Genomic DNA, 26,127 nt, shown 5'->3' with positions numbered 1-26,127 from the left:
CTCTCCCATGCTTGCATGCCTGCATTCCCTCTAAAATAAAAACATAAAAATAAAATAAAATAAAATAAAATAAAATAAAATAAAATAAAATAAAGTTGGAGAAATTTTAGATCTACAACTGACACTAAAATGATTCATAGACTGTGAGTGAGTTTCAATTAATACACAAATGTATTGCTTGGCTATGTAATGAGTAAATAGAATATGAAACTCTATCTGACAGCTATCTATACCAATGAAAAGATACATGTGACTAGGAGAAGACTAGGAAGTGTTAGGAGAAGAATTTAAGGGGAAAGAAATAAAATCTTCCCAAAGGGAAGAGGCAGAAGCTTTACTTTTCAGGACAACGGTCTAGAAAGCACAGCAAATGAATCATTCTGCCCTTCTGGAGGGAGAAAGGGAGGGGGCCAAGGGGTGTGTAAGTACCTAAATCTATTGATTAAGTTTCTTTCCATACTAACATGTTGAAATAAATCACAACTCAAAAATATACCTCACATTTAACTATCTAAAATGGGACTTAAAATGGGTTAGAAGCTCACCATTTCCTAGTCTAACCAGCCAGAGGCACAGAATAATTACAGTGGTTAAAATTATTATCAGTAGTTAACTCTGACACAAATACACTGTACTGATACCTAAGGTAGGCTATTTAAACTACATGTTTCACGAGGAATGGCTATTGTCTGCAAAGGCATTTATTGAATAAGACACATGAACAGCAATGTTAAACCTGGATTTTTATTTTAGTTCAGGTGGATCCTTAGCCTTGATAGGATGAATAAATATTTTCCAGTTCTCCTTAGGGGCACACCCAGCTCTGTTGGCCTTGCTGGTAAAATGTGTAGCAGCTGCTGTCATCAATTTGTTCCAGAAATTCCCCAGTACACTGGGAACACTCTTCTTGCTACATAATGGTAGTGGAGGAGGAAAGTGACACAGAGAAAAGCAGCAGTGCCAAGGCTGGGAGGGAACAAGGGAAGAGACTGTGGAAAACCCTAAAACAAGGAAGAAGGATTCACAAGGGGAAGAAGACAAATGTGAGCAAAACAGAGCTCCCAAAGCCCAGGGAAGCATCTACAGTATAGACAATATAACCAGCCCCTGCTTTTCATCTCTGCAGCCAGCCAATCTTCCCAATTGTGCTTCTTGCAGACGTCAAGTCAGCAACCCCTTCATTAACAACTGAGTATTGAAACAAAGCCCTCCACTGAGCACTTTCAAGGATACCTTGAGTCCTTGCCAGGGTAGGCTGCCTCGAAGGAAATACATGAACATATGGCCCAGGGCTTCCAAATCATCCCGCCGGCTTTGCTCTAAAAGGGAAGACAGATCACACATTATGTTTGCAGTTATTAAAGCAGAAAGGGGTTCAAAACCAAGTAATCCCTTCAGAAACCCTTCTGCTCTGGAAAGGCGCTGCTTACTAATTCTTTGTATATCTAAACCAGGGATAGTATTTCAGATCAAAACCAAAAAATACTGTGTGCTTCCTTTGCCTAGAGCTGTCACTGGCAAGTAAATATCAAGTGAAAAGAGCAAATCCTAAACTAAAACCAAATCTAAATCACTAAATGGTGAGTAGCCACCCCTTGGTCACTGCTGTCACCTTCCTGAAAGTGAGATAATTTAAATGAAATGTTATTTCCGGTATATGGGCTACAGTTACCCTTTGGGTTACCATGAGGGAAAGTGAGAAGATAAGGCAGCTAAAACTTTTAAATGGTCCATCCTAATGGCCAGGTCTGCAAAGACACAAGCTGTGGAATGCCTAGCATACATGTCTAGTGCTTTTAATTCATCATAAAAATTAACACTTAAAATATAGTTTGACATAAACAAACATCAATGTATCATCTCTCAGCTCCATGCCATTTGTACCATGTTCCATAGCTACCTTAAGAAACATTTAAAATTTGGGGCACCTGGTTGGGTCAGTGAGTTAGGCATCCGACTTTGGCTCAGGTCATGATTTCACAGTTTGTGGGTTTGAGCCTCGCATCAAACTCTGTGCTGACAGCTCACAGCCTGGAGCCTGCTTCAGATTCTGTGTGTGTATTTCTGTGTGTGTGTGTGCACGCCCCTCCCCTGTAATTTATCACTAAGGTGCCCTATATGGAAAAATAAAACAGGATCCCCGCATTCTGGGAGCTTATCAGGCAAAACAAATTGCTAGGTTTTAGTTTCTTTCATTTGGGAAGACTAAGATAGTAAAAAACTAAAGAATAGATAATAAAAAATATTGTAACTTCATCTCAAAAAACGTCCTTATATATTCTTGGGTTGTCAGACTGAATGTAAGTAGTACATGCCTCTATTCCTAATTTGCCAAGTATGGCTCATCCCAGATATCTTATGTGTTTATTTCTCAGAATCAGGTTGAGGGCTTTATCAAGAGAAGTTAAAAAGACAAGACTAAGGGGCTACTCTAAACTTGATTGTACTTTCTTTGTGCAGAAAGTAAAACCTACGAGGGAAGCAGGGAGGAGAGCTACTCAGCTCAAAATGCAGAAGTACAACATGTTTAATGGCTGCCTTCACTTATGGGAAAATGTGCACAACAAAGAGTGAATAGAACTCTACAGGGTGGATCAGGAAAGAAAAGGCAACTTGGTAAGTTGCAGTTTGAAAACGGTTTTTGGCAAGGTGGTCACTAATGCGAAAAAGAGGCACCCTGACAAGAGATAAGTAACATAAAATTGAGTGGATGCACATCAATTGAAATAATCTTAAAAAGAATGAAGTAAAACGGCAAGACCAACAGAAGCTTTTGTCTACACAGCTTGCCTGGGGTTTGCCACCAAATTTTATATATAATTGAAAACATAAAGGCATTAGACTGGAAGAGTTTGTTAATAGGACCTAAATACACACAAATAAAAAAGAAAGAACAAGCAGGGTGAGTTGAGGCACCTCATAAAGCAGGGCAGACAAAGAAACCACACCCTGCAGTTTCTCACACTGTATCACACCTACACATTGCCTTTCCATTTTTATATCCACTTCCTGTAAGAAGAGGCCCCTTGGTAATAAAAATTCACTGGACAGTTGCACTTTTGTTGGTTGAGCACTAGAGGGCAAACCTCTCCACATTTTCAATACTGATCAATCCTGAAAAACGCCCAACTTCTCTCCACAGCAAAGCCCATTATTAAATGAGTGCTTTTTAAATAAACACACACACACACACCCCAAAAACACATGTAAACCCACTAGAATAACTAATAAAGTGATTTTCCAACTACTGAGCACCATGAAAAATAGTTGTGGAATATGGCATAATAGGAAAAACAATGGCTCCCGAATTAGGTTATCTAGCTCTTGGCCCATTCTTTCCATTCATTCGATCCATGTGAAATTCAGCATGGCCAAGTCACCGATTTTGGTCCACAGTCCTCTCACCTGAAAATAAAGTGGTTGGGGTGACTGGGTGGCTCAGTTGGTTAAGCATCAGACTCCTGATTTCGGCTCAGGTAATGATGTCTGGGTTTGTGTCAAGCCCAGTGTGGAGTGGGAAACCTATGGGATTCTCTCCCCTCCCTCTCTGCTCCTCTCCTGCTAGCTCACGCACGCGCACTCTCTTTCCTCTCTCTCAAAATAAACAAGAAAAGAAAGTTGGCTGATGTAGATAATTTGAAAAGTCACTTTCCAGTTCTAAGATTCTAAAGTAATTAATCTATGATAATTTAACCCATTAGTAATTAATCTATGATAACTTAATCCTTTCAAAAAAGTGAAAACCAGAGTCATGCTTTATTTGTGTACTTCTCTGAAAACTGTATTCATTTAGTTCAGAATTTCCACATGCTCTCATTTTTTTCATGAAGGGTATTTTCCTTTTCAAAGAAGAAAGGTTTCAATACAAGTGGGACAAAGTAGGACATAGAATTCTTTCACACCATAAAGGCCTGCTTTCAACCATTCAGAAAGACATGCTTGGTTTACATGTATCACACCTCTGATTTTAGGTCAAATATATTTTGCTGGAGGAAAGGGTCTAGATGACCCAGTGTTCTTACCCTAACTTCAGTCGTTAAGAATACAAAGTGGCTAATCTGATATGGTCAGGTTTAGGAGGCTTCTTCCCTTGTTCTCCCTTACAAAACAGGCAATTCTCCCCAAGTCATTTGAAGATGCACTTCCCTTTTTCCTCATTACAACATACAGAATGCTACACATTTAAAAACCAATATGGGGACATCTGGGTGGCATGGTCGGTTAAATGTTCCACTCTTGGGGCACCTAGGTGACTCAGTTGGTTAAGTGTCTGACTTCAGCTCAAGTCATGACCTCACAGTTCATGATTTCGAGCCCCATGTCAGGCTCCATGCTGACAGCTCAGAGCCTGGAGCCTGCTTCAGATTCTGTGTCTCCCTCTCTCTGCCCCTCCCCTGCTTGCACTCTCTCTCTTTCTCAAAAATAAACAAACATTTAAAAAATTAAAAAAAAAATAGTGTTCCATTCTTGATTTCAGTTTAGGTCATGATCTCACTGTTTCTGAGTTCGAGCCCCAAACAGGGCTCTGCACGGACAGTGCGGAGACTGCTTGGAATTCTCTCTCTCCCTTTCTCTGCCTCTCCCCTGCTTGCTTGCTCGCTCTCTCTCAAAATAAATAAATAGACAAAACAAAACAAAACAAAACAGTATGATTCAAGGTCCTATGGAATACCTCTCTGCTTTGAGACCCTGGCCAGAATTTAAAGGGCATATAATAACCATCTATATGTATTCTCTGTAATCTGGAGAGGGCAAAAATATGGTGATAGGTTCAATGTGACCCAAAAAACTCTAGAACTCAGGAATTTCAAGTTTGGAGATAAACTCAAAGTTCCAGCAGGAATGGCTATACCAGGAGATGAAAGTACCAGTCTGACGATCTTACACACTTAAAATGTATTTTGTTGAATGAATAAATAACTACCATTTACAGTCTTTGCTACTATGAGGCACTGTGCTAAATACTTTATATGTATTATCTCTCAGTATCCTATAGTATAATGTATTATTATCATACCCATTCCATAGATGAGATAACTGAGGCTGAGGAAAGTTTACTGGACCAAAATCATATAGATTTAAGCGCAAGAGCCAGGGTTTGCAAACCTTTTTCTTAACCATTATCTGTACCTTATCTGTACATATTCTATAAACCATTATCTGTACATAACAAAGAGACCCATCTCTGTCTCTTCTTGCCTTTCCTGACAAGAATAATAAAATCAGAACATGGACTGCTGTGCCTAGGAAGCAGGAATTAGAACAACTTCTAGAGTCTGTCAGTTAAACCAAATAATCATGACTTTACTATTTACAACACAGTCTATCTAAGTAAAAAGGAAGAAAGAGGGGATATTGAACACTATGCAAGAGAACTATGTTACACATACTACCCATTCAACCCACAAACACATCCTTGTGAAATATTACTCTATTTTACAGATAAGTTTCAGGAAGATTAAGTAACCTGTCCAAAATGACATAGATAATAAGTGGCAGAAGCCCTTCTAGTCTAATTTTAAAGTATTACATTTAGTTAAGTGAGGATTTTCATACGTTTACTGAAAAAATCCTGATAGCATTCAGGATTTCTGTTCCAGTTGTATCACTTTGCAATATGATAGTTACTCTTCACTAACACTAGAATCCTCATTTGAAAACCTAGGCAGTTTTGTCAATAAGGCAACTTTGTAGTCATTTAGTCTTTAAAATACTTGTTAGTGCACAACAATTCATTAATATTTAAACACCCAATATAATTAGCTATGTCTAGGAGTATGGAACCTGATAATATTCTGTTTACATGTCTATTCTCAAGAGTGATGTATTTTTTAAAAAAATATTTATTTTTGAGAGAGAGAAAGAGAAAGAGAGGAAGAGAGAGAGGGAGACACAGAATGTGAGGCAGGCTCCAAGGTGTCAGCATGGAGCCTGATGCAAGGCTTGAACTCATGAACTGTGAGATCATTACCTGAGACGAAGTCAGATGTAACCAGCTGAGCCACCCAGGCGCCCCAAGAGTGATGAATTTCAAACATAGTTTTACAATCACTTTAGAATGTTTTCTTCATATAGAATCTTCCACAGAAGCCCAATATATAAAATAGATAAAAACGGAAGCTTTTCTGGAGAAGCTAGTGAGGGGCCCAGGGCTTATTTGGCTTTCCCACTGTTCCTTAGGCTTCTCTTACAAATATTCTCCCCTGAACTAGTTCCTCTAACAAGTAAGGCCTTCTGCCTTGATTGAGCTTTCACAAATTGCCTATCCTGAATACAGTGTACAACTCCTCTATTTTCATTGAGTAAGACATAGGCTCTTCCTCAAAGAATTATTCATGGAATTATGTACAGTGAACAGAAGCCTAGCACATGTTTTAGTAACACACTCTTCCCCAGTTCAGATACCAACCAATCTGATGTCCTTTTCAGGACTGTCATACATGGAGTCATTCATTCATATGTAAACACCAAATTCATCACTAGACTTACTCAAATGCTATCATTTTAATACAACAATTCAAGTGCCCACACTGCTAAAAAACTAAGCATTTGGAAACATAGTATAAAGAATTAAATAGGGGTATCTGAGTAGCTCAGTTGGTTAAGCTTCTATCTCTTGGTTTCAGCTCAGGTCATGATCTTATGGTTATGAGATTGAACCCTGCATAGGGCCCTGTGCACACAGCATGGATCCTGCTTGGGATTCTCTCTCCCTCCCTCTCTCTCTGCCCCTCCCCTGCTTGTGCATGCTCTCTCGCTTGCTCTGTCTCAAAATAAATAAACATTAAAAAAGTAAAGAATTTTACTTAAAGAAAAATCTTTAAGTTGTCAACAGGATACTTAGGAAAGTTACTAACTCACCATCTTAGTTTCTCAAGTATAAAAATCACTTGCCTTGTGAAGCAAGAAGAACCACAAGTTGTAATGCACAAAGGGGACAAAAGTATTATTGGAATAAAAAGTTATTTTAAGGACCCGCCCCTTTTCACTGAGCAGAAAATAAACACACCTTTGCCAAGATGCGTGTTGATAGACATGTATCTTGCAGTTCCAGTTAAACTTTTGTGCTCCCTATAAGGTATGTGTTTTTTGGTTTCAGGGTCAATGTATTCCTTGGCCAGTCCAAAGTCTATAATGTGTATAACATGCTCTTTCTTGTTGCCTTGTCGGCCAATCAGGAAATTCTCTGGCTTCACATCTCGGTAAATGAGATTCTTTGAGTGCACATATTCCATTCGAGAAAGCTAAAAGAGAATACACAATGATGAAAATACTCTAAAGAAGTTTACTGGGAAAAAACCAAACAAACATCCAAACATTTTCTTTTATCAGCCCAAAGGTTTTAACTACTGAAATGAAAGTAAAACTCATTTCTTCTTCACCACCCAGTCACTTCACGCTTGTAAACCAGAAAAAATTCGGATACAAATACATACATAACAAGTATCAAGTTAAATGAAAGTGAGACAGCCAGTTCAGCTCATAATGTTACAATTTGTAAATGATGAATAGAATTAGGTGTTTTTATGCTACATCAGAAAGCATACATTTGAGAGGCTCGAAGTATCCCCAGCCAGGATTATCACAATACGTTGGCAACCTCTGAAGACAGGTGCCACTGTCACATTCACCTTCTGCCCACACCTTTATATCTTCAGTCAGGCAGGCCTCCCCAACCTAGTACTTTCTGCTGCAAAAATATGGGAAGTGAGGTCCAGAGAAGTAAAGATTGCATTGATTTTACAGAGCTAATCAGCAGCAGAGGTAGAAGAGCAGTTTTTATGTGAAATTAAATATAGCCCCAAATAATAACCATAAAATTATTTCAAATTTCATTGTTTTATTTCTATCTACAGCACACAAAGGGAAGCCGAGGCATCTTAAGTTTGGACTCAAAAGCCAAGGTCAATTTTCTAACATTTCCAAGCTTTTACTGTAAAGTGGGCGAGACCACCACCATTTGAGACCAATAAAAGATGCATGAGCATCCTTCCTCTGAGAGGCTGACAGACTTCTCAAGGGAACTGTCTTAACTGCTTCTTGAACTGGCACTGCTGTGTAATTTGGCTGGAGCTGAGGGAGCTGTCTCTTCAGCTCTGCCAGTCTCTGTAAGAACCGGAGGCCAGAGAGCTAAGGCAGGTTCTTGGTCACGCGATTTTGGAATCTGATTGTTAGGGCAGTGGGTTACGTGGCCAATCCCTTCCTGGTTGCAAGGGTGAGGGGAGAGGACAAAACTTTACAGCCATATGTTTAAAACCTATAAATAAAACATCAAGGAAATTACTTGCATTTGTACAATTTCACCTAATCATCCTCTTTATCCCCAAACTAAATTATATGCTTCCACTTCAGTTGAGGGCACGGTGTTGCTCCAAGGTGCAAATTCTTAAAATAGAGCGAACAGAAGATGCAGTATGTCTTCTCTAGGTTAACCCTTTTGGCCCAGCCTGCTTCCTAGAATGCCATCAAACCTCTGAGTGTGCACTCAATATGTGTCACGACATCTGGGAGAGCCCTAAAGGGGACACAGGAATGCAGCTGGGGGACCCACCTATCCTTTTGCAGAACAGCAATGCCAACTTACCAACTGGATGGCTATCATTAACACAGTCTTCAAAGTAAAAGTTCGGTCACAGAGGTCAAACAAGTCCTCCAAGCTAGGGCCAAGGAGCTCCAGCACCATGGCGTTGTATTTTCCACACGGTCCAAAGTAATACACCTGTGGAAGACCTTCACCTGCAAGCAGAGGAGAAATAGGGTGTAGAGTGGGGGACACAAAACCCAAAATGTGAGATAGCTGCATCAGCACTGGGTAGATACAAAGAAAGTACAATTTGTGAGATTACCATTTTCTCTCATAGTCACTCCTGGAGAACCTAAACTGAGCACAGCAGCTTCAAAGCGAACTAGTAACACGTAGGAAAGGTGAGTCATCACCTAATAGCCTCAAACAAGCAGCTATTTAATACCAGAGTGACAAAGGTATTCCCACTGCTACGGAAGACAGCGAACGGTCCCTGATCCATTACTGGATCAGAGCATAAACTATTCTTCCCCAAGGAGGCCCAAAAGTACAGTAGCACAGAAGGTTAAAAGACAGTTCACTGAGCTCACAGGCCAGCCTAACGGGCCTTGTTGCATTAGCTGTTTTCATCTGCGCTCCCTATGCTAACTGCCAAAAGCCACGTGGAGCTGTTTGCAACTGCTGCCCCAAGGAGATCTCAGACTGAAAGGTTGAGGTCACAGAGGGTACAGCCTGGCTCTCTTCTCACAGGGAGTCTCTGTAGTTTCCTGTTTTCTATCAGCTGGGGCAAAGTCAACAGACAGCATTTGGTTACTGGTAAGTAATTCTGAAAGGAAAAGGAAAAATAAATGACAAGGCTGGGCTTTCCCTAGATTTGAAATTCATAGCTCTAAGATGCTAAAATCTAGACACTTTCTCACCTAAGTGTCAACTTGTGAATGAATTTCTCCCTTAGAGCGTATTGTAAATATGAGGCATTCAGTAAACATGTGTTAAATGGCACCATGTGAACAGTGGATATGAATGAGACTACAGAACATTTTTTAAAAATCTGGTCTCATAGAGCAGAAACACTTCCATCTCACACATTTATGTATACCATGTTCTGCAGCTATATATGCTACAGATTACTACTTGCTTCTGCCTACAAGTTCTTTTTTTTTTTTTTTTTTTTAGTTTATTTATTTATTTTGAGAGAGAGAGCAGAAGCAAGGAAGGGGCAGAAAGAAGGAGAGACAGAATCCCAAGCAGACTCCATGCCACCCCGATGCGGGGCTCGAACTCACAAAGTGTGAGATCATGACCTAAGCTGAGATCAAGAGTCGGACGCTTAACCAACTGGGCCACCCAAGCGCCCCTACAAGTTCTTTAGACAACAAAATCTCTCCTTCTCCTCATTCTTTTTATATGTATAGATAAGAGATAAGCAGAGGTGATTCTACCTGCTATAATCTGAATGTTTGTGTCTCCTCATCATCCTTAAATTCATATGTTGAAAACCTAATGCCCAATGTGATGGTTTTAAGAGGTGGGCCTTTGGGAAGTGATTAGATCATGAGGGCAGAACTCTTATGAATGAGATTAGTGCCCTTGTAAAAGAGATTGTAGAGAGTTCCCTAGCCCCTTCCACCATGTGAGGACACAGCACAAAGTCTGAAGAGGGTCTCTGCCAAAACCTGACCATGATGGCAACCTGATCTTGGACTTCTAGTCTCTGGAACTGTGAGAAATAAATTTCTGAGTTTATAAGCCACTCAGTCTACTGGCATTTTGTTACAGCAGCCCAAATAGACTAAGACAATATCTACTATTTAAAGCTTTAACCCAAGATGCCCATCCTTGTCCCCAGGAAAAATCTTGTCTATCTGGAGTTGGTGTGTTTCGTTGCTATGATATGTGTTTAACTGTTTCATGTGCTACTGGAGTCTACCTTGTTCCTCTAGGTACTAAGAAACTTGAGTGTTTTAGGATGCTCATCCCCAGCTTGTATCACCTAATACAGCATACTCTGCTCCTGTCAGCTCCATAAATATCCACTGAATTGTCCTTGTGGTTGTTTTGATTCTATCTCCAAAAGAAATCAGATTTAATTTAAAGTGTCTTTTATCTCCCTGTTGTTCTGAACTCATTCTTCACTTTCTTTAAAATATACAAAACCTAACAGCTGTTCCTAATGAGTCCTGCTGAAAAATCCAAAGCAGAACACCATCGTAGAGAATTACTGCTTTTACTAATCAGACATATGGTAGATGGTAGTTTGGGGATCTTTCAAATTTAAATGCTATATAATAGTTTCTGATGTCACTAAAATTTGATTTTCCTAATATAAATATTATATTCTTTTTTAAAAAAGTAGTACATTCTTCAAAACAGCTGTGGCAGATCTGTTAGTTACCTGTCTAGTATCCATTCTCTTCTTCTTCATAACAAAACTTCTAATTACTGCAAATAGCCACCTGCCTGGTTGTAACTTTCTAGCTTCCTTTGATAACAACTATGACTAGTGAGAGAGAATCAGAAATTGTTGGATGAGGTAGTTCTAGAAAAGCTCTTCCATGGGAGCTGACTCAAGTTGGAGGTATGCCCCGCTTTGATGATGGCTTAGGCTCCAGAAGCCATCTAGAACCATCAGACACCTTGTGGATATCAGACAGTGGCAAGAATGAGTGGAACAAAAAAGAAAAAAAAAAAAAAAGTGAGTCCCTAATGGCTGTGAAGTAACCAATGTTGGACTTCCCTGCCCTTTTTTAATCCAAAAGAAAAATCAATCTCTATCTTCGGTAAACTGTTATTTGGACCTTTTTTCATGGTCAAATCTAATCGTAATTAATAAACATATTATTCTTTTAGTTGGATAAATTGCAAATCTGGGCACAAAATCCTCCTTCTGAAGTATAAGTAAACTAAAAGTAAGGTCTGCTTAGATATATAATACTGACATAATTCCCTAGGCTTGCTTCTGATACTTAAAGATCAGTTTAAATGAGACAAATGATCATCTTGTTCTTGACAATCTTTAGTAATAAATCCAAGCATCTGTCAGAAATTTCCATGTTTACAAAGAAGTCACAAAAGCATTCTGGGTGATGTCTGTAATTTCTACCTATGAGTTCTATCACTCATAACTCCACCCATAAGGAATTTACTCCTACTCCTACAAAGATGTGAGGCATTCCTGTTGGCTGCATTATTGCTCCTTGTATGAAATACCCTGAGACCTCACCCTATCTTGGGGCAGGCTTTGAATGCTCAGGACAATTTTAGATTATTAAGTAGCTTTGAAGTTTTCTCAAAGACGGGACTAATCCAAGATGCTACTGGAGAAAAGGCTCAAATCAGTCTTCGATCTAGTATTTGGTTCTGCTACCAACCCTGAAAATTCCTACATGTCTCTGCTTTTTCATCTGTAAAGAGGAGAGGTTTGGACTAGTTTCCTCTTAAAACTAAAATTCTGACAATAGCTAGGGTTTCCTTCTAGCTACCTTCCAGGTTTCTCTTTGTAAAGCCACAGAACCTATATGAATGAAAGCGTGGCTCCAGGTTATAAAGAATATGTGTGGTTCAAATTACAAAGTAAGTTGGGAGTGGTAGTCAACCAGAAGTGTGTCTATTAGAAACAGCACCAAAATTTTTAAAAACAGATGCAGTGACATCACTTCAAAACTACTAAACCAGAACTTTTGGTAGCAAATGTAAAGCACAGTTCCGCAAATGATTCTGAAGTGCCACCTCAGCTGGAAAAAGGGTTACTGGAGGGGTTATGGGAGGGGGGATGGGCTTAACTGGTAAGGGGAATTAAGGAATCTACTCCTGAAATCATTGTTGCACTATATGCTAACTAATTTGGATATAAACTAAAAAAAAAAAAAAAAAAGCATTGCTATGTGTTATGATCAATATATTATGAGGACTCAGAAAACAGACAGTCTCTTTCAGAAGTTCTTTCACATCAGAACATCTGGACTCAGTATCTTTTGACTGGAATCATTTTAAGGCTATTTAAAAGACTTGCCTGTTTAGTTTCTTAGGTATTACAGAAAATGTGCCAAATAGAAAAGTCTCTTTGGGAGACATAGCCATAATTTATTAGAACTATCTGTACAGAAAGATGCCCACGCAAGTTCCATTCTGTTCCTAGTTTTTCACATGACTGCCCATAAAGTGGCCAATGTTGGTGGTAAAAGATACAGACATAAGCCCACTTTGAAAAGTCTGTGTCTTTGGTCAAAGATTAGCACACAGTAATGACTTATCCTGGGCTGCATTTAAATAAACCTATCTATCTATCTATCTATCTATCTATCTATCTATCTATCTATCTATCTATATAACTAAAATTATGTGAGACAGAATGTGAGCAGGGGCGAAGCTGAAGGAGAGGGAGAGAATCTTAAGCAAGTTCCATGCTCAGCATGGAGCCTGACATGGGGCTTGATCCCACAATTCTGGTATCATAACCTGAACTGAAATCTAGAGTTAGACACTCACCAACTGAGCCAGCCAGGCACCCCTCCTGGGCTGCATTTAAATAAGAAATTCTATATATTCTATTTCACTCTTCTGCAGAGCCATGTCGAATCCACTGCTTATGAAATTTTTAATCAATCAACATTATACTGTGAAGTCCTTTAATAAGATAGGGGATGAGGACACAGCCTTAAATGCAACAAAAGCTATATGTGTGGTAAAACGGTACTTACTAGAAGTAATGATGAGGTAATGGGAATGAAGTGAGAGAGGTGGGCAAGGCAGCTATGCACTGAATTCTTTGATTCATGGTATTTCAGAAACTAAGGTAGTTTTATAACTTCTCATCTGCTCTGGAAATAAATCACTAATAAGATCTCCTTCCTAAATTGGTCAACTACATAAAAGCCCAGGAATTAAAGAAGTAAATCCTGAATACCCTTCTTCTGAGAAATTTCTAATAGGTTTCATTATATGTCCTTTAGCCACAGGTTACACCTCTCTCTCTTTTTTAAATGTGTATTCATTTTTGAGAGAGAGCGCATGTGCCTGCACAAGTGGGGCAGGGGCAGAGAGGGGGCAGACAGAGGTTCTGAAGCAGGCTCTGTGCTGACAGCACAGAGTCTGATGTGGGGCTCAAACTCACAAACCGTGAGATCATGACCTGAGCCAAAGTCGGATGCTTAACCAACTGAGCCCCCAGGTGTTCCCCCAGGTTACGTCTCTTATAAACCCAAACTGCAAGGTTATATATACCCTGCACTTGTTATCTTGTGTATTTTCGCAGGGTACTATGAAACAGCTTTCCCATCCATCAATAACATATTCTTATAAATCCTGCCAGACATGAGGCTCATACATATATCAAGTGGTACAGAACAGGAAGTGGGGTGGACACTACAGCTAATTTTCAGTCTGTCATAAATTTAACTTGGGTTAAACATACCAAATCAAGGATAATGGCTTCTTTATCATCCAAGCTGTTACCTAAAAATATTCCATAAAACATTATGAACAGTAACTACTCTAAGTAGAGATATTTTTAAATGCACCTCAGGCTGAGAACTGAAATAGAACCACCCAGAAGCTTTTGGTAATTTGATCACATTATTGCTTAATAATTAGCCTTTGATTCTTTTTGAAAAACTAAATTACCTAGCTATGAAGCAAGTTCAAATAAATCTCATACCTACATTAATATCTGGATGTAAAAAATAACACCTTAATATTTCTTTAAAAGATAAGTATATGTTGGGGATGACTGTCTTCTGAAGTTAGGGCCAGTGAAAACCTTTAAGGACATAATGACTTTGGCAATTCCCGTCTTTTGTTTATACAGTTTTATTTTTAATATTTAAAGAAAATAGGACAGCTCTTCTTCAAAACTTAACTGTCCCATGGTAGTGCCTTCCAGCACAACTACTGAATGTTCCTTAGTGTCTCTGAGCCATCAAGGAATTACTATTCATACAGGGAATTACTGCATATGGGGAACGATCATCAGGATTAATGATAATATTAAACAAGTCCACTTAACAAGAAAGCAGAAAGAATAGGCAGATAAACAGGATGATATTCCATAGTTAGAAGTGAACAGGGAAAATAAAAGCATAGCCTTTAAAACTGAGAAAATAACCCTAGAAAAGCAATGCATTACAAAGATATGAAACAATATATGTATTTCTTTTTTATTCCATTTCTCAGACTCTGAAAAATGCCTCTTTATAATATGAACCAGTACACATATGACATCTACTCAAAATGCTGGCTTAATAAAAAAACAGACAAACCCAGCTAGACCCAGAATTAAGGAATCAGAATTACTTTGTCCTATAATGAAAAATGTTTTACAATCATCTTGTTCACAGGCCTCTTGGGAACTTGACTATTGCTGGATATTTGCTGCTAACATGAGATCAGTTTGTATGTTGGGGAAGAGAAAGTGAGGAAAGGCAAGAGCAGACGAATAGTCTCACATTTCTGAGCCACAAAAAATTGAACTTTTAGAGTTTTTCTACCATATACACACAATTACCAAGGCCTTGAGCCACAAAGCATATTCAGAGTTTTATTTATCCAAAAGAGCCAGGAAAGAAAGCCTAAGGTAGGAGAAAAGATTTCTTCTCTATTAGTATCTGAGATAAAAACAATTTAAAAATGTGTTAGGTAGGGGTGGGAGATCTCTTCTCCTTCCAAAAAGACTAATTCAGCTCAGAACTGGTAAAAATTTATGACTGGGTGGCTCAGTTAAGCATCTGACTTCGGCTCCGGTCATGATCCTGTGGTTCATGGGTTCGAGTCCTGCGTTAGGCTCTGTGCTGACAGCTTGGTGCCTGAAGCCTGCTCCGGATTCTGTGTCTCTCTCTGCCTTTCCCTCGCTTGTGTGCTGTCTCTGTCTCTCTTTCAAAAATAAGTATATAAACATAAAAAAAAAAATTTTTTTTTTTAATTTACGGGATAAAAACCTAGTCCCTGAAAAATCTCTGCTCTCTTTAGTACTGCATGCATTCACAGTTTCTGTGCTTTAGTTATAGAGATTGAATATCTATTGAGTTTCAAAAGCTAAAAAGAGATACACAATTCTTAACACACACCTGAACAACAATAATAAAATGTCAAGAAAGTTCTAGCAAGCACTTAAAAGGAATGAAAGAAAAAAAATGAGGTCACTCAAAGAACAGTGAACTCCTTGACAATCCTGCCCCACTCCCATTATACTTTCTTTGTCCATGTGTCTGTCTTCCCTACTAACAGAAGACTGAAGGCAGTGACTATTATGTGTTAATTATGTTTGTATGTCAGTGTCTAGCATGGGTCCAAGCGCCTGGTAGATAAGGTCAGGATAAGTACTAAATAAATAAGTAACAATTTAATGAAATGTCACTGAGAATCTGGAATGCACAATACCTACTTCAAAATGCTAAAACACACATATGTAAAGCAAAATAACTTAATCAGATTTTAAATGTGCGGTACATGCTAACACAGGTGATACTAATGAGTAGTTCTTGTTTGAATTTCACAGGAATGATATTTAAAAAAATGTTCTGTTGGGCAAGTCGCTACTATGAAGATTCCACGTAACTCAGAGTTGTAATATTTCTACATTGACTTTCTTCTGTGTCTATTTTTCCATGATGGTTCTACACAGTCATCTGTAGTTTTACCTTGCTGTTCCACATGCAGGTGAACTATGTGGAACTATTCATTTTAGTTAACAGTACCAAAAGCTACACACAAACAAATGTAAATTTCTTCCCCTCTCTCAAAAAAGCAACTGCCCATCCAAATAGACCAAATGACCAACAAAATTAGTCATCTGAGTCGTCTAATGTGCAAAGGCAGTCTGAGGACATCTTCCTACCCTTTTCTTCTCTCTCCATTTATATATAGAGACAAATTCTTAACTTTGTTCCAGGCTAACCTGGAATTCCATGGTCTTTTCTTTACATAAGTAGCCCTTTTCCATTTCACTTGGACCTCACAGTCGTCCTGTGAAGAAAACAAGAAAATACTAATAAACTCCATTTTACATATGAGATAGACACCCTGAGAGATGCTGTATGATCTGTCCTACATACGAGGGTACCCAAGTAATACAACCAGATCTCTCAACTCCAGATTCACCACTCTCTTCTTCCATTAAGCTGACTATATTCTCTGCCTCTGTTCTTCTTCCCTTTCATTCATGTGGTGGCCGAAGATATTTTCTGTATTTCCTATCCTATCTCTTCCAAACCACATGCCTTTTTGGTTAACATTTAGTTTTTCTAGCAATTCTCTGTCACTCTTCTAGGATATAAATCCCCTGCTGTATTACACAAGCAGCTTCATCTGTCCTTTTCATTCCCTGGGTTCCCATTATTTTTATATCAGCTCCATGAATACTATCTTTTCAGCTTTCCTATCATATGTCCATCTCTCCACAGTTCTTGAGCCTTGTCAATTCCAGTCACCAGTCCAGAATAAGGGTCACTTGGGGCATTATTTCTTAAATTATAAAAGTTAATATATACACATTAAAAAAATCAAATATAATAACAAACCAAAAGCAGTACAGAAATATATGAAGAAAAAGTATTCACATACATAACAGACACATAATTAAAAATACTTTTCTGCGACTTCACTTTTAATTTAATCTTATATAGTAGACATTTTTTCTTGTCACCTCATGGATATACCTCATTTATTTATTTATTTTTATTTATTTTTAAGTTTATTTTTGACAGAGACAGAGAGCGAGCATGAGCTGGGGAGGGGCAGAGAGAGAGAGGGAGACACAGAATCCGAAGCAGGCTCCAGGCTGTCAGCACAGAGCCTGATGCGGGGCTCGAACTCACAAACCGTGAGATCATGACCTGGGCTGAAGTCGGACGCTTAACCGACTGAGCCACCCAGGCGCCCCTATACCTCATTTATTTTAATAGCTACATAGTATCTGACCCTATGATATATCATATTTGCTTAAGTTTTCCTGCAGATGGACATTTCGGTTGTATATTATTTGTTATTAGAAATAGATATGATAGTGAACAGCTATTGCTTTTGCCTGGCCTGCATCCTCTTCCTCTAATAACATTTTACTGTTCTGGTGGGAAAGCACCATTTCTTTGATGTTATTTCATGTGGTTAAAGCAGGGTCAAGTCCTTTCCCATTGCCACCCCAAGGATATGACTCAAGCCAAGTTAATCAGAGTATTCTATTCCCCTGCCAGGAGGAATTGGGTCAAGGATGTGTGCTTGCTGGCACCTGGGTGGCTCAGTCGGTTAAGTGTCCGACCGGCTCAGGACACGACCTCAGTTTATGATTTCGAGCCCCATTTTGGGCTCTGTGCTGACAGCTCAGAGCCTGGAGCCTGCTTGGGATTCTGTGTCTCCCTCTCTCTCTCTGCCCACCCCCCACTTGCACTCTGTTTCTCTCTCTCTCAAAAATAAATAAACACTAAAAAAAAATTAAATAATAATAAAAAAAAGGATGTGTGGTTGACCCATGTCAGTACAGAGTCAACTCTAGGACTTTCGTGGAACTATAGAGAAGGAGGAACAATTCCTCCTCACCCCCTCCCTCACTGCTAAACTGGAAGGAGCTTAGCCTGAATGAAGCTGCCAGAGACTACCAAATGAAAATAGGGACTACCTATCTGAAACTCAAACACAGAAAAAGCAGAGCTGAGAGAAATGGAGACAGATAAATATGTCACATAAGCTGAAGCCAAGGACAGTGTTGGTCCTAAATCTGGCTGGCCTGCAGTGAGAATATTGCTGGATCTGTGAGCCAAGAAATTCTTCCCCTCTCCTCGCCCTCCCAAGTAAGCCTGAACTCTATCATCTGAAAATGAAAGAGTCTACACAAATATGCAGATAATATGGCAAAAAGCTTTGTGCCTACATTTTTGGGCATGACTGCAAACGTATCTTGAGGGTAAATTCCTTCAAGAGAATATGCTGAGTCAAGAGACATGTGTATTTTACATTTCATTATATATTGCCAAATTGCCAGAGGTCTGAATCCTCGTTGGTCCCTCGTGTGTCTCTAGTCCTGGACCTACTTTCAATGTAAGTCATATTACTTAAAAATCTAGGCCCATGGAGAATTTAAAAATGCTTTCAGAACCTGCCTTGATCTATTATTTCCAAAGCCCCAGCTCGAGGCTATCCTCTCTCTTATATTTAGCCATAATGTGTCTGAAAGCAACTTTAAGCTTTGTATCCAAATTACTACTGATATTTCCAAGTCAAGAGACTTTCCTACCCCATTATGTTCCATGCTACCATTATAAAATTTCCCTCAAAGCATACCTCTATCACAAGTTTATGAAGTGTTTTTATATAGGTTCTCCCATTTAATCCTAACAATTAGTACATATAGGTATTACTATTCCCATTTTATAGGTAAGGTAACTGATCTGAAATGACTTGCTCAGGTCATGTAATGAGTGGTGCAGCCAAACCTAAACCCCCAACTTCTGCCTCTAAGTCTTAGGCTCTTTTACTCTACTACAGGTACGCATCTGTGCTCTAAGTTCACAGACATCTAAAGTGGCAGTAACTTCTACCCAGTCGCATTTCTTGGAAAGGAAATTAACCCATTTTGTAAAGATTCAATAAAAGATTGCCTATATATGAACCTAATGGACAATCACAAAATACTAATGGTGTTGATACCTTATGAATTCAAGTAATAAAGAAAGAGTAATGTTTCCCTTATAAAAGCCCAGGTAAGGTTACATTAAGAGAGCATAAATGCAGGGGTGTCTGGGTGGCTCAGTTGGTTAAACCTCCGACTTTGGCTCAGATTATGATCTCACAGTTCATGAGTTTGAGCCCTGCGTCGGGTTCTGTGCTGACAGCTCAGAGCCTGGAGCTTGCTTCGGATTCTGTGTTTCCCTCTCTGTTCCTCTCCTGCTCACACACACTCTTTCTCTCTCTCTCTCAAAAATAAAGATTAAAAAAAATATTTTTTAAGTGCATGGTCTTTTCCTAATAAAACAACTAAGGAGTCAATCTTTAAAAGAAGCCTATTAATAATTTAATACATCATTTAGGAATTCAGAAGGCAGGTTGGCATACACTTAGAATAACACAGAAAGTATAAAAAACAGATAAGCATTTGTTTTCATTAACCTTGGGCCCATGTAACAAATTGTTCCCAGAAGTTCTCTGATTAAAAAAACAAAACACACTAAGGCACACAGTCTAATCATAGCACAGAAGCAGAGTGCCCCCTACTACTGAACTCTCTTAATATTGTAATACCATTCCTTAAGTATCAAAATAGCCCTGGGAGAGTAAAGAACCAAGTGTTACCCTCACTTTCTGAATGGAAGCATAGAGCTTAAGTGGCTTGCCACAGAACAACCAGTCAATGGAACAGATGCTACAGCCTGCCATTCTTTTTTCATTTGAGCCTTCACCCAAATATGTCTCCAGTAAGAACAGATGTGACCTGATGGAACATTCAAGATGACCTTATAATTCTGGTCACTGAGGAGGCATGCAGACTTACAAGGAAGAAAAGTGAACTCATTTTTCTTGCTGATTTTCAGCTAGTCTGAGGAATAAGTGCCATAATGTTCCTTCTAGTTTCAAATTCAATTAAGTTCAAAGAGTCTGGTGGTCAGTCTGTGCATTCATCAAATACTACACGTGAGAACAGAGTGCGAGGGGAACAGTAAAGAGGGGCATCTAACCTTGACTGAACGGGATGGGAAAGGCTTCACAGAGCAGGGGCCGTGGGCTGAGTCTTGATGGTTAAGAGCCGATTAGGCTGGAGTGGAGAGAATGAATCGTACAGGCTAAGGGAGCATATAGGTAGCTAAAAGCAAAGAGGCAAAAGCTCTCTGAAATGAGAAAAACTAAGACTATTTTTCTCTCTCCCATAGCTTATTTTTCTTTTTAAATATTTACTTTTGAGAGAGAGGGAGACAGAGGGAGACAGAATCCGAAGCAGACTCCAGGCTCTGAGCTGCCAGCACAGAGCCTGACACGGGGCTCACACTCACAGACTGTGAGATCATGACCTGAGCCAAAGTCTGACGCTCAACCAATTGAGCCACTCAGGCACCCCCACAGTTTTTTTAAATTCTGAACCACCAGTTGGTTTAACAAATGTCCTTAAAAATTATGGCAGAGGTCATTTATAAAGTTGAAAAGGCAGAGATAGCTGAGTAAATAAAAAGATCATAGGAATAAAGGAAAAATAAGGATTTTATCTAAATATTATATACCTATATTACCTTAGTGCATCTTTAATAATAGTTTCACAGGAAGAATTTTAAGTATACACAGGAACATACCATTGCATTATAGAGCACGAACAGAAATACAATGCAAGCCATGAATGAGAAACATGAATTTGATTTTAAATTTTCTAGAAGCCACATTTTTAAAGAGGTGGAAAAAAAGAATTAGGTGTTATTAAGTTTAATAACATATTTTATTTAAGTCACATCCAAAATATCAACACTTCAACATATAATCAATTTAAAAATCACTGTGGTATTTTACATTCTTGGCGGGGGAAGGGGGGGGACTAAATCTTTGAAATTCAGTGTACATTTTATACTTCCAGCATATTCGATTACCTATAAGTGCTAATTCAGGTGCTTCATAGGCACATGTGGCTAGTGGCTCAGCTCTGTAAGGAGTTTTGAGAGATGTAAGTGAGGTTGGTTTAGGTACAGAAGAAATGGTGCAGAAAAGAGGTTCGATACTTAGAAACCTGCATCACCCCAAACAAGGAGGCTTCTTTACTTCTGAAGCCTACAACTCTCTCCTTTCTCTCAACTCTTCAGAATAGCTGTTTCTGCTCGAGTGTTCTCACTTTTAGAAAATAGTTAAGGGCAGTGCCTACTCTTGTTCACCACTGTATCCCCAGGGCTTAGCTTAGAATAGTACTTATCCCAAGTGGGATGCTCACTGAATACTTCTTTAATAAATGCACGAACAGACACATAGCTGCCTCTGGGCTTTAGCTTATTTTGTACTTGGAAGCCTTTCCTTACTCTTGTATTTGAACATGTCCAAGTAAATCATACCTCTTTTTGAAAGTTCAGCCCCTAGCTACCACCCTTTCTATACAGCCTTCCCTGTTTCCCATAATTAGTAGCCATTTCTCCCTTCAGAATTTCTGTATCATTTTATCTGTAGTCCCTTAAAAAAACCCTAACATTCCACTGTTTTTGTTTGCATTATAATTATTCATATACATTGGTGAGCTCCTTGACAGTTACACAACAATACCTCATGATAAACATACTGGAAGCTCAACAAACATTACATATTCTTTTCCTCTAGTTTCTTGAAGGGCAGAGACCGTACGACCCAGAACTCTATGGCCCTCAAATCTCTCAGTATAGTGCTCTGGACACAGCTGATGCTCAGCTTCATCTCCTTGCATTATGACTACAGTAATTATTAGTACAAGATTGCTATAGGCTGGTAAGAATGATGAATTAAACCAAATAAAGTATAAAGAGGAAAATGTAGGGAAAAATTAAAACTGTGTCAGACTGTTGAAAGCACAAAAGAGTACAGAGCTGACAAATCTTCTTTTAAATGGGAAGAATATAGATTACTTGCTTATGAGTTGTTCAAAGATGACAAATACAATTGGTCACAAACGTTAAAAAAATTTTTGTGTTGGTTTTTGTCTTAAGCATGTTTTATAGGTAAGTTATATTCTACAAATACTAACGGGCTTAGTTAGCAATTGGATTACTATTTTGAAAGGAGATACAAGGACTTATCTATCTTTTGTAGCCTATTATTGGAACTTAAAGAAAATATTCTCTTTCACCAATGACACTGACAGACACTGGAAAGGAATTTAAGGTTTCTTAAAAAAAATTTTCAAGTTCACTTATTTTTGAAAGAGAGTGAGAGAGTGAGCAGGGGAGGGGCAGAGAGAGAGGGAGACACAGAATCCGAAGCAGGCTCCGGGCTCTGTGCTGACAGCTCAGAGCCCAATGCAGGGCTCGAACTCATGTACCCCAAGGTCATGGCCTATGCCAAAGTTGGAAGCTTAACTGACTGTCACCCAAGTGACCCCAGAATTTGTTAAGTTTTAATCCAAGACAGTAAATACATGCTTCCACCTTCTTGTAACTCAAAGGAATAATTCAGGTCAGTGATTCATCTCTTTCATTCCATAGAATTCCACAGCTTTGAGGATGTTATGAAATGTTACTTTTCTTCTTAATTGTTAAACTTGACAAATTGTGAATTAGGAGGGGATGGTGCCTGAGGGCTGTGGCCAGTCCTGTGATGGTCACCAAGCATACTCTAGCCCTTAGTTTGGGCTGAAACTTCTCCTGCCTGTGTCCTCCTTAAAAAAGCATTCTCTATGGGCAATCACTAAGCCATTCTTAATGACTGAAGAATGGTTGTGAGGATACTGAAGGAAGAGAAACATTCAGGTACATAGCAAAAGAGGTGTGAATCAAGATAGAAAAGTAAAGTATGAGCTAGAACTGAAGGAGAAAATGGCATCAGAAACTTCAGGTTCTGGGTCGATTTATAAGCAAGCTTCTACTGACTGATCAACTTTTCCCCAACCTTCACCCATATAGCACTGTATCAATTTTCTGCAGCTAATCACAATTCTCCAGATCATTCCACTTACATATAAGTTACTTGGGTCTATTTTTGGAAACTTGCCTTCTATTTTTTCATCAAGTTCCTTCTATTTTTTCATCAAGTTCCTTAAAAGAAGACAAAATCTAAGTAACAAGTTCTGTCTTCAGACTGAACAAGTATCTCTAGCAGTTTTGCATTTTGTAAAACAATGCACCAAAAGGTGTTAGTACTTTGTGTTACTGTGAGGTGTGTGCAGGCCAATTTCTATAATAAACTCATAACATTCTGTTTGCAATTAAAGAGATTACTGGCACAAGTCTTCACCAGTAAAATGTTTAAAATCAAAGCCCCCCCACCCTCAACCAGGAGGGAGTGGGACAAATTTTATATACGTAATTAAAGGTAATTACTCAAAATGCTTCATGTGATTTAGAGCTATTTTAGAGTTTTAAGGGGGCAAAGAAGGGCTACGTGGGGTTTGACTCTAACAGATAAGCAAGTGTCTTACAGCATTACATATAAACTTTTCTGCTTTTATTTCACTATACCACAGGGCACACTGTTAGCCATAATATGAGAAACATCCCAATTCTCTAAACTATGAAAAACACACACAAAGGATATACAATGATTGAATTTATCCTAGTCCAGAAGTGTACCAAATGCTGTGCTTTAGAAATAACAGTTCCCTTTGTTCAGCTAACTAGTGAGGTTAGTTAATACAGGTTTAGGTTAGGATCCTTAGGAGAATGAATGAACATTCATAGAACTATCACTACTAAATTAGCTCCATTAAAGACTAGCAATTATTAGTACTAAGGATGTGAATTACACCCTTCATAGCCCAGTACATGAAAACAACCCTTTCTATTTTTTCTTCATAAAATTAAGCATTAGCCACAGATTGGACTTATACTGTAACATCAATGAAAGTATTTAAATGTCCTTTTAAATTTTCTAGACAGTGTGCATAGATTTGGAAACACACACTCATGCACATACACATACACACTTTTAAAGGAAAAGATGAAGACCACACCACACGTTTCCTTGTCTAAAGATCATTCCATATACTGTAAAATGAAGATGCTTTCCATGTACCCATCTCAGGTTCTTGCTGCTGAGTCACCAACTTAAGGACATTTTTATATTTAGGTTCTGCTCCCTCAGAGAACAAGAGTGGCACTGGGGTCGCTCCTTCTGCAAAGTATATTCAGAGGTTTAGATATTTTCAAACATCCCCCTCACCTTTTACTCAATGCATAGGACTTTACCTTTTTTTGTTTGTTTTTAATAAGAGGCTCCGCTACTGTCCTAATGTTAACTTATTTCAATAAGTGAAATGCTCATGCTGAAAGGAGCCACTCGTGTTGAAAAGAGCAAGTCCTTAAGTTTGGCAGATGTGGCTTTATATTTCAATTTATCATCCCAGACTTCCTCAGAGTATAAGAAGGTCTGCCTCTGATAATAAAGGCCCAAAGCAGGTTTCCCTCCTAGCATTACTTTTTCAGTAAGAGTATGGTAAGTACAATAAACACAGGCACAATGAACTGGGAAAGAGGCAGTTCTCTTTTTGGAATATGCATTACCCTATGCCAGGACGATACACAGTTGCTGTGTTCGCACTCTACTTTGAGAATCTCAAGATGCTGAAATGTCCTAAGGCAAAATGTTTTGCATTTTAAGCAAGTGTTAAATGAAGAGAAAGAAAAATATGGTCAGTAAACTCATCCTTCTCTTATCACACGATCAACTGTTTTTTTTCCCAGTTCTTAAGCCACATTCTTAGAGAACCTGCTCTCTGTGGAATGGTGAATTCTACATGATTCCGTACCCACTGAATAAGGTACCTAGGCCCGAACTGGAAAGCCTTTCCAAGCTGAGTCAGCCGGTCTCTTTCCCAGGAACTCGCAATTGGGACACAGGTCTGCAGTCCATCTCTGCTGGCGCTTAAATCAACAGGGGCTATGTGAAAGGCCTTTTTCCACCACATGTAAGGAGAAGCAGAGAAAGCTGGTAATGTGGAGAAAAGAAGAGGGCTAATAAACAATGAGGCAAGACAGTTTATGACCCTAAGCAGAAGAGTCAAATAAAGCATTAAGAGTCTGGAAAAGGTGAACAGAAAGCCAGAGACAGAGTAGTTTGTCTTGGTTTCTAGAGGCTTTCCAGTGCTTTGTACCAATCCCTAGTGAGATCTGTATAATATTTCCTTCCTATTCCAAGACACATCCCTGTGATCTTCCAGTAAGATTTCCTTTTGGATCTAAGCTATTCAGAATAGATTCTGTTAATGGTAATCAAAACAGTGTTGACCAATACACACACATAACTGTTCATTTTCCTTATGATGGTTAAAGAGGAGGAAGATGAGCAGTTATGTGTGTGTAGATGACGCTACACTTTGCTTTAGGGAGCGAAGAAATAAAAAAGACACAGACTCTGCCCTTAGGGAACTTACAGGTAGAAAACAGAGACGTAAACTGCTAGCATAGGTACCAGATCAAGCCTTTCATAAAAATTAGTATAATGAAGAAAGAGTAGATGTGGAATGGCCTAAGAACCAAATTTACTGACTCAAACTTAACGATATATATATTTGGTCAAAGTTTGAGGAATTAAAAACTACCATAAAATCTTTTGCAGATGTATACTTTACTAGATAAACTATGTACCATTGTATATATTATATAACCATACTCTGCAATACATATTTACTGACTATGATCATATATACAAATCCAGTTGGACTATTATTCTATGGGCAATATAAGGGATTTTTCAAGGCTAACTTTGATCGTATGTGATTTTCACTTGTGTGCTATCTTTAGCTCCTAACCTTACATGTGACTTTGTATTTAACAGTTGGCTTCCATAGAAAAACAATCACCCTAGAAATCCTAGCATTTTAAATAAGATACCTAGAAACTGGTAGTTAGATGTGATCTGTGACAGCTGGTGGCAATCTAGTTATTTGACTATTGGGCAATCCTAGCAGCCAAGTGAACTGAACTATGGTGTTCTAAGAAATAACTTAGAATTTTGAACAAAGCCTATAG

General features: G+C 38.7%; 1 protein-coding gene across 10 annotated transcripts in view; it reads right to left on the bottom strand.

Moving 5' to 3' along the window:
- Positions 1 to 26,127, bottom strand: part of CSNK1G1 (casein kinase 1 gamma 1) — a 160,394-nt gene that overhangs the window by 39,348 nt on the left and 94,919 nt on the right. For all 10 annotated transcript variants that reach the window (XR_008299124.1, XR_003423124.2, XM_027067497.2 and 7 more), the window contains exons 5-7: positions 8,585 to 8,736; positions 7,010 to 7,244; positions 1,234 to 1,319 (exon numbers count right to left, since the gene is read on the bottom strand). Coding sequence is in view for 8 of the 10 variants with exons in the window: in XM_027067497.2 (XP_026923298.1) it covers positions 1,234 to 1,319; positions 7,010 to 7,244; positions 8,585 to 8,736 (473 nt within the window). In the remaining 2 variants the exon portion in view is untranslated. The remainder of the gene's footprint in view (positions 1 to 1,233; positions 1,320 to 7,009; positions 7,245 to 8,584; positions 8,737 to 26,127) is intronic.

This window comes from Acinonyx jubatus, chromosome B3 (genome assembly GCF_027475565.1).
Source record: "Acinonyx jubatus isolate Ajub_Pintada_27869175 chromosome B3, VMU_Ajub_asm_v1.0, whole genome shotgun sequence".
Taxonomy (NCBI): domain Eukaryota; kingdom Metazoa; phylum Chordata; class Mammalia; order Carnivora; family Felidae; genus Acinonyx; species Acinonyx jubatus.
Note: the sequence above shows the minus strand (reverse complement) of the source record. Positions and strands in the feature narration are given on the sequence as shown.